General features: G+C 34.1%; 1 protein-coding gene across 1 annotated transcript in view; it reads left to right on the plus strand.

The window, feature by feature from the left end:
- BDP1 (B double prime 1, subunit of RNA polymerase III transcription initiation factor IIIB) overlaps window positions 1-4,089 on the plus strand; it is a 10,347-nt gene extending 6,258 nt beyond the window's left edge. The window contains exons 4-9 of the mRNA XM_010193091.1: window positions 41-100; window positions 438-581; window positions 1,402-1,535; window positions 2,479-2,573; window positions 3,182-3,236; window positions 3,920-4,089. Coding sequence (XP_010191393.1) covers window positions 41-100; window positions 438-581; window positions 1,402-1,535; window positions 2,479-2,573; window positions 3,182-3,236; window positions 3,920-4,089 — 658 coding nt within the window. The remainder of the gene's footprint in view (window positions 1-40; window positions 101-437; window positions 582-1,401; window positions 1,536-2,478; window positions 2,574-3,181; window positions 3,237-3,919) is intronic.
- Window positions 4,090-9,380: the final 5,291 nt, after the last annotated feature.

A 9,380-nucleotide genomic window follows, 5' to 3' on the forward strand; every position in this document is an offset into this window, starting at 1 on the left:
CTGTATAAACATTAACCTCTAGCTTTTTATAAAATTCTAGGTCTTCATTAGCAGAAGAAAAGAGAACAGAAAAAAATTCTGCAGTGGGTCAAATTAAGGAGTAAGTCTTGGTGATGGAAGTACTTATAGTCAAAAAGTTTTCTGATGCTGTCAAAAACCATGTTTGTGTGGTAATATTTTTTTTTTACTATTTCAGTGTCACAGCACTTATTTATAATGGATTGCAATTTAGGAAGGGAGGGTGGTTAAAAAGCATTTTGCTTTCAATATTATGTTTTTGGATTTGTCTGGTTTACAGTAGAATGAAAAACAGATTCCAGAATGTATATATTGACTAACATTGCTGGGTGGCTTGTGAAATTGTTGAAGATCTGGGATACAGAGCAGGAATTCAAAACACTAACAAAATATTTTTGCTTATTCTCTCAAAATTGTAGACAGCAAGAGAAAAATACTCCTGATCATGAAGAGGAAGAAGAGGATGAAGCAGCAGAGAATGGGGAGGAGAATCAGGATGGTCCACTTCTAGTTCCTCGTGTGAAAGTAGCAGAGGATGGTTCCATTATTCTGGATGAAGAAAGGTAACAAAGTTCTGTGCCTGACTTACAGACAATATATGCTACATTGCTGCTTAGTTTGTGAGTAGAAAACAGTTACTTTGGATGGGGACAAACGTGATTGTATCTACATGTTGAGAGTTGAGCTATCCTCGTTGAGGGAACCGTGCAAATATGTGGCAAAATATGAACAGCAGTAAACCTGCATTTCAGTAATGGCAAACTTGTGTTTTTGAAGGAGATAGAGGAAGTTGGTATATTTTATTACAGTGAATGAATACTGAATATTTGACAAACTTCCAAATGTCTTCTATTTAGTTAACTTCTTTGTTTCTCACAGTTACATGTGTCTGCTTACTGTTATTCAGTTGTTGGTGTGATTGGCCCCACCTTTGCATCTTGCATGTTGCTGCTTTATTTGTCTGTCAGTGTTTTCAGTAACTTTGCTTAGACTATTGCTTTTTTAAAGTATTGGATTATCAAGTCACTGAGTTCCCCCTATGTAGTATTATCATGAGTTTTAGGCCAAGGTGTAAGGATAGAGCAGTCATGGTAAAAGAATTTTCTTGAATGTTAAATTGACAACTTTTTTTTAAAGATATTTAATTATGTCTGCCTGTACTATATTTTATAAAAAGGGAAAAGCAAATTTACGTGTGCAGGCTGAATAGGATAATGATTTCTTGCTGCATTCTCCCATTAAAATACATGTTACTGTAATTATTAAACCTGATTACACAGTACAATTCTATCTTGTGGCAGAAAAAATCCGCTTATAAATACCTACTGTCTGTGTTGTTAGCAGTATTTTCAAGTAAGTCTCTTCGTGTGTCTGCTTTTCCAGTTTAACTGTAGAAGTCCTAAGAACAAAAGGTCCATGTGTTGTAGAAGAAAATGATCCCATCTTTGAGCGTGGCTCTACAACTACATATTCCAGCTTCAGGAAAAGTTTTTACACAAAACCATGGTCAAATAAAGGTGAGTATGTAATTGGTTTCATAGTCTGCAGAAAAATCTTGCTTTTCCATGTATGCTTTATACTCAAGAATTTTTATTTCTACTGGAGTAAATGGATGTGTAACACAGTCTCAACCCTCCAGGCAAAGCAGAGCTTTGATGTTTACTGTGAAAAGCAGCACATTTAAAAAATCTCCTTCCTTGCAATATGCAAGCTACCTGTGAATTTTTTCTGTTGTGGGTGTTTAGATGCTGTGGAAATGCTAGTCTGCCTTTTCAACAGTGTAATTTGGAATTCTGATGTCCAGATATTTGAGCTCTATGTGGAGCAGTTAGCACTACTTAACAGCTTCTCTACTTGGTTCTTCTAGGCAAAAATAAACTACCTAAGCCACTTCTAAGTGGGCTGATTTCATTGTATATTGACATCTGTGTTTTTATGAGTGGGTTGTTTTTTTAATTATGCCTGCTGTGAATTGGTTATTATCTCTAGGCTCACAACACTATGCAAGGCTTTTTAGACTTGGAAATGTTTCTTTACAACGATAACTGGAAAAATTAGCCTCAGAATTCACTGTGAATGGAGATTATGTTTTTACATATGCTTTTTTTGTATTCTTGTTTGTGGTTGTGTTCATAATAAAAATGAACCCTGACAATTTAGAGTTGGTTGACTTTGATTTACTAGCTTGACAAAACGTATTTCTCATTCTGCAGTTTTATGATCGATTAGACAGTTCTTTATGTTAATAGTTTGTTCTGCAAATGCTGTTAGAGGTACTTAGGTAAAATAACACACAAACTCCATCTCAGCTGAACTTGTGGCCACAGTAGATAACCTTTAAGTTATCTATCTCATTGCATTAAGTTTGCAAAATGTTTTTATTTTAGATAGCAAGAAGGATGGTTAACTAAATATTTAATTATTTGTATCCTTTTATTTTTATTCCCCACCCCCCTCCAGAAACAGACATGTTCTTTTTAGCTATCAGCATGGTAGGAACAGACTTCTCCTTGATTGGACGGCTATTTCCTCATAGAGCCAGAGCAGAAATTAAGGTAAAAATTGAAGGACTCAATAAAGCAATTAAACATCCGTTCTCACTTCTCTGTTTCTCATTTGCTGTTCCTGTGCTTCCTTTATTAGTATTGATCATTTTGATGCTAATTGTCTCTGTAGCAGTGCTTTTATAACACCTATTTCCAAGAGATAGTGAGTACCTGAAACATTAATATGCTGGGTTGAATTCTTATGAACATATCTAGTAAATCTAGCATGCCTAGATGTAGTTTGTCTCGATTTTATTTTAATTGGAGAATGCTGATAAGCGTAAGTGGATGTTTGGTGAACATCTTCTGCGTTGTCTCTTTCGTGGTATCCAGCTGGGAAAATCTTTGGTATTTCAAACCCTGCTTGGATTGGAAGTAAGGACAAAGATGTTGAAAATAATAAATAAAGATGTCTGGTGGTATCTATTGGTGACAGATTTAATATTTAATAATTAATTACAAACTTGTGTTCTGTAAGTGTACTTATAAATTTTAACAGCTTTATTTGTTACAGTATTTTGTTGCATAGAAGGCAGCTTATCTTATTCTGCCATTTTGTACAATATATTGTTGCATTTCTTGCTTACTGAAAAAGATAAATATACGTTTTCTTTTAGAACAAGTTCAAACGTGAGGAAAAAGCTAATGGATGGAGAATAGACAAAGCTTTTAGTAAGTAAAGTAACTGTACTCCACTCTACTGTGAGTTATTAAATAGTAGTCATCTTTTTTTCATGGCAATTTTTGTGCTTTGCCTTGCTTGAATTAAATATAAGAAAATGTTTTTCCTCATAGGTGAGTTCAGAAACTGGGGAATTTTAGGTTTTTATCAAAAGCGTGGTTCATAGTAAAGATCTTTTGGTTTAATCTCTGACTTTTCTTTATGTCTGATCAGTGAGATTAATACAAACTTTCCTATATGCATTCAGTTGAATATTATTCTGCTCTGTGGGAATTTCTAGCACAGTTACTTATTCTAAACTGCTTTGAGAATCCTTAAAGGGTTTGTGTGTTATTTGAATGAGCAACGTAAGTCCTAGAGCAAGATGTTAATACGGTATTTGATACTATGTTACAATTTGTGTATTTTTCAATTATTAAATTTTCTAAACTGCTAAGTACTGTAACCTTTTTAATACTGTTTTTTAAAACCAAGCTACCATAATCCATATATATGTCAACTCTCCTGCTCAAGTGATACAGAAAGTATTTTCAGAACCAGTTCTCTGTTTACGTTTATGTTACCTTTGCTTTTTTAATACTATAACATATACCACTGATTATTTTACAAACCAGAAACTTGGAAAAATTATCAACTTTGAAATATTTTCTATGTCTTTGCTTTAATCTGGTAGAAGAAAAGCGGCCCTTTGATTTTGAATTCTTTGCCCAGCTGCTTGAAAAGGTCTTAGCAGATGAGGAAAAGCGGAAGCAAAAAACTGTTAAAAGCCAGAAGCCAAAGGAAAAGAAGCCATCAAAGCCTCGGAAGAAGCCAAAAGGTACTTCAAAAGAATGCTTGAGATAGCATTACAGAGCAGTGGTCAGCAATGTTTTGCTAGCAGAGGGAAAAATCACATAGGGAATCTTTTCCTTCCCTGTTCCAGACAGGGCAAGAGGATCCTGGCTTCACAGTGTAACTTCTTGAGATGTAGTTTACTGATATGGCATGATAGTAATTGTTAACAGCTGGTTTCCTGAGGTGTGTTTTATTTTGGGCAGCAATGTGAGACTACAGTGAGATTAGTGATCTTCCACAGTCTTAACCACTGATACTCTAAATGGGATACTCTAATTTAACAGTTGAAAAGTATCTCCATGAAATAACTTTTAGAATCTTTGGACCAAAACCATCTTTTTGGCAAGCTTTTCTGAGACCCTGAATTTTTCTTATATTTGAAACCATTTTCTTTGAAGGGTTCTGTTTCTCCTTTAGTTATAGTTTGACTTCCTAAGTCTGAAGAGTGTGATTATTTTCAAGAATCTGCTAAAAGTTGTTTTCATTTTCTGGTCTATTCAAAAGAAAGGATAAAGATTATGTTTATTTACTATTGATCACCATATTGTGTCTTATTACCTCAGTACTGGTGAAAGGACCTTTCATATATGTGCTTAAATTAGAAAGAGTTATACCCACACCATCTAATAAATTCCCATTTTCTTTGTACGTGGTATTGTGGAACAAGTGAACAACCTTTTTAAAGGAGGTGCTAGCTAGGAAGCATCATCAGTGTTTAATTCTTAAAACTGACATAGTTGCTGCTTTTCTGTGGTGTTAATTTCAGATTTGATTAAGGAAAATGTCCAACCTATCAGAACTTACAGCTACATATCAAAACCCTGTTCATAGACTTTAATGTTAGATTAAAGGTACTTTTTGTGTAAAGCAATGTGAGCATACTTTTCTACTTCTCTTGCATTTTGGATTTCTTAATTACAGGGAAACAAGTTCATATAAGAATAATAAAAAGGACAGGGAAAGATTCTTGGTGGTTGATGTTCTGCATAAATACAAGATCAAGGTAAAATGTCCAGAAAAGAGGAGTGAGGAGAGTTTTAGAAACTCATTAAGCCCAGAAATGAACTTGTGAATTATTATCTAGCTAATAATTCAGCTTTCTTACTTAAATAAGAATTAACTGCAGTTTATCTATTGATAAAAATTACTTTTTTCATGGCATACTTTCTGCAACCATCATCACCTCTTTCTGCAGAGGTATATGATAATTCTTTTCAGGAATATCAATGCCTATTTTTCCTGGATCCCAAAATAACCTGCTAAAAAGTATAGGAATGAGAACATTTACTAAATCAGCTTTACTTCCTGTATTGGCTTTACTCTGGTGAGGTGTCGTCCCATGTACAGAATGTATTTTACATTTAGTGTTGAAGTTTAAGTGCTGAAGCTTTTCTTTTAAGTCAGTGACTGACTTCTCATGATCCTGCTCATATGCCTTGCAGTATATTCGCAGTGATGAATGAATTCACAAAATGTTGCTAGTGGTGATATCTTTGCTATGGCTCCTAATGCTCCACCAGTCTATTAACCAGGAACCACATTGTCTCAATAGCAAAGGCTGCCAGCACAGAAGCTGCTAATGATCAAGATGATCCTCAGGAAGCCAGAATTTTGGATGCAGAAACAGAAGCAGATGCTGTGACGGCTGAGAAAGAAAATGAGGAATCTTTGGGCATGTCTGAACAGGCAGAAGAACAGGTTGCATTAGAGCCAGCATTAGCAAAAAAGAAGAGAAAGAAGAAGAAAAAAGATGATCTTGAACAAGAAGTGGAGAATGTTCTAGAGGAAATGGCTGTCCCTGCAAGAACTGCTGAAGAAGGGAAACCTTTTAAGAAAAGTAAGGGGCAAAAATGCTCACTTTCAAATGTTGAAATATATATTTTATGTAAAGACATTGCAAACTTAAAAATGAAAACTTGGCTTTTTATTTATATCACTGCCTTGAAAGATTGTGGGACAATGCCTTTTAAAATCAGCTTTCCTACTAAATCTAAACACGTTTTATTTTAGCTGAGAACAGTTCTCTAATATCTTAATACTTAGGCATTTTCTATTGGGATTTTTTTGTCTTAAATTAACTCTTGCTTCACTGTAGCTAGGATGTGAGAATTGAAATGCTAAGATGTTGCCCAGAATGTCCAAATTTATTTAATTCTTATTCATGAGCAGAAAGAAAAGTGGTATGTGATGCAAACAGTTATGGTCATACTACCTGTAGAGAAGAAACAGATAGTGCTATTGAAGGAAAACAAGATGAGACTGCTGTTACAGAGGAAGAGAGATCAGAGTCCTGTTTACCAGTGGATGACATAATGGAGAGAGAAAGTGATGTCAATTTATACAGGTAATGTTTACATTGCAAAGCTTAGACAAAATAAAAAATAGTTAAAATTTTTATTTTGGTTTCGTTTATTCATGCTTACCTTCATGTTAACTGGCACAGAAGGAGTAGGTTTTTGGTTTCTGAGAACTGTCTTGGGTTTTAGTAAGCCGATTTTAATTTACACTTTCAGTATATTATTTGTTCTCATGGACTGCCCTTGCAAAAAAAATTTACATTAATACTAAAATCTCATCCAAAACTTTTTAAGATGTTCATGAAGGATATTGGTTTACCCTAACTTCTAATATTTCTCTCAAAACTCTGCTTGGTAGTGATGTTAAGTAGTGTTGTTATGCACTTGGAATTTATATCTGTTTTTAATAAAGTGGTTCTTCTGGGAAAGGGAAGTTGCTTGGACTTTATTTGTACAGAACCTGGGTGGGAGGCAAATATTTGGTTTCAATTTTGGGCATTATTTTACTAGAAAGTCAATGTTTGTTTTATTAAATGTGTTATGTGAGAAAGTGGTAAATCTAAAAAGTCATTATGAAGCTGTTGGTGAAATACTTCAGAATTTTGTGCGTTAATTGTTGTATTTAGCTGTATTGTAATTGCTTGTTATTTCATACAGATTCCTGGAAACTTTTATGTCCTTTAATACCTCATTGGCAGTATATGAAGGAATAGTATTTGTCTTTGAGCTCAACATGGATTGTTAACAGTATTTATATTAGTAAAGTCTGTTTTAAAAAATTATCTACTCTAGAATATTGAGACTGGATTTCAACATCTTCTTATAATAGCATTACAAAAATACAGAAGTTGTTTTAAAGTTCATACCCTGCAAATATCACTAAATCTTGTTAGGTTCTCTGTTATTTAATGTCAAAATTGCATATTTTTTCTGTGCAACTTGTTCTGTCTGTAAACAATAATAACTTCTTTTAACAAAAATGCACTAATATGTTTTTGTGTGCTTTTGATTTCAGCTTTGAAGATAGCAATGATGTTATACTAGAAGCAGAATCTGCTAGACTGAGAACCCTATGTATTAGAGATGATACAACACAGGAAAGCCAGATTTCAGAGTTACCAGTTTCAAAGATAAGAAGCAAAGAAAGGCCACCTGATGAAACTAGAGAAACAACGGTATTTTTATTTTCTTATGTAATTTTTACTTCTTAAGATTTTTCCCCTTTACCATTAGAAGTATTTTTGTGAATTAAAGCCATGTTTTGGTTGTGTCTATGATAGTTTTTACCACTAGGTGGAAAAATGGCAACAAGCCTGAGAGCATGACCAAAACTTAAATACTATCAATTTGACTGGTTTTAATGGGTTGTCTGTTATACTTTTATTCAGAGAGTACACTGTGCATGCCTGGCTTATCTCATGGACAATTTAAACAGTTGAACACTTCATTTATTCAAAAGTGAAGCAGTACAATATCAACAGTAAGACCTTGGAGCAAAATTTTGCTGGCATATACTTAGTAGCATGATGTTGGAAACTGATTTGAGCGAGATGAGCCTTGGGTTGTTTGTGCTGCCTCAGCATGGAAACCTGTGTGAATTCTTGTCCCCTGGTACTGTCTACCATGAGGTGTTTTAGGAAAGATACAAGAAACTGGACCAAGACTGAGTGATCTTTCTTTGGGTATGTGCTAATCAGGCTCAGCAGTTTAGAATCATCCTGAGATTGTGTCTGACTTCTTTTGAAGCCCTTGATCCACCTCTTACTCATGAGTTTGTCTAGCTGCTTTTTTGCATCTGTCTCTACCTTTGTCATAAATAGCATACTACAGCTGAGAGTTCATTCCTTTAATTATTCACTTAATAAAAACCATGTATTCTTAGTACTGTTTTAAGCCTGGTACTTCTATTGTTATGTTCCTGTTAATCTCCATGTTTATAATGCCACTTTTTTCTCTTCAACAGTATTGTTTTCAAGCTGAAGAGTCCTAATCTTAAATCTCTCTTCATCTAGAGAATGTTCTATTCCTCTGATCCTCCTTCTGTCCTTGCATCATTGTAATCTTTGGAACTTAATATCATACTCTTTAAAGACTTGTGCTGAGGGAGAATGAATTATTTTCTCTTGTGTTTTCTAAGATGAAGAATGATCTTATGGCTAAAGTTTGTGGTGAGAGATTAGGAAATTCTAAGTGTTAGTGTTTCCTTAATGTATGGTCAAATTATTTATCCTTTGGCATTTATTTTAGCTTCTCTTACCTAAAATAGTGTTTTCATCTTAATGGAAAATATTCTACTTAGGTTTTTTGCAAATACTAAATGCCTGTAGTGGAAATTTTATAACAATACAATCTCCTGATGATACTTGGAATAATATTTATAAAAAACAATAAACTGAACAATGCAATGTGCTATATACACCAGCCTGTTCTAGTGATGTCAGAAGTCTGAGTGGCTAAACTCTGAGTAATTATGGTTGTTTAACACGAGAAAAGGGCATAATAGTCTCCAAAACTGATAATTTCAAAAGACCTTTTATGTCAGTTGTAATTCTCTTGGCCTGCTGTTGTTAATTTACTTTAAAAACATGTGAACATCATTACTGACCTAATCCTAGAAATACTCAGACAACCAGTGTGAAAAAATATTCTATTCATGTTATTAAAGAGGTAAATTAAGTAGAGAAATTTTTATGCAGTAGGTTTTGACCGTAATTCACTAAATAGATTCAGTAAAATCTTTGCTATAGTTGAGATTAGTTTGCTATGTTGTCATTTTATTTTTTTTTTTAATTTTCAGAGTGATGGTCAGTGCTTTCTAGGTAAATAATTTAAATACTAGACTTGGAAAGTAATGATAGCCGATACTGCCTAAGGAGTCTATTATCACCTTAATGCAATTAAAAGGCAAATAAATGGGCTAAATGGAACCTCATGAACTTCAGCAGGGGAAAGTGCAAAGTCTTGCACCTGGAGAGGAACAACTCCAGGCACCAGCACATGCTG

The sequence above is a fragment of the Mesitornis unicolor genome, unplaced genomic scaffold (assembly GCF_000695765.1).
Source record: "Mesitornis unicolor isolate BGI_N332 unplaced genomic scaffold, ASM69576v1 scaffold45399, whole genome shotgun sequence".
Taxonomy (NCBI): Eukaryota; Metazoa; Chordata; class Aves; order Mesitornithiformes; family Mesitornithidae; genus Mesitornis; species Mesitornis unicolor.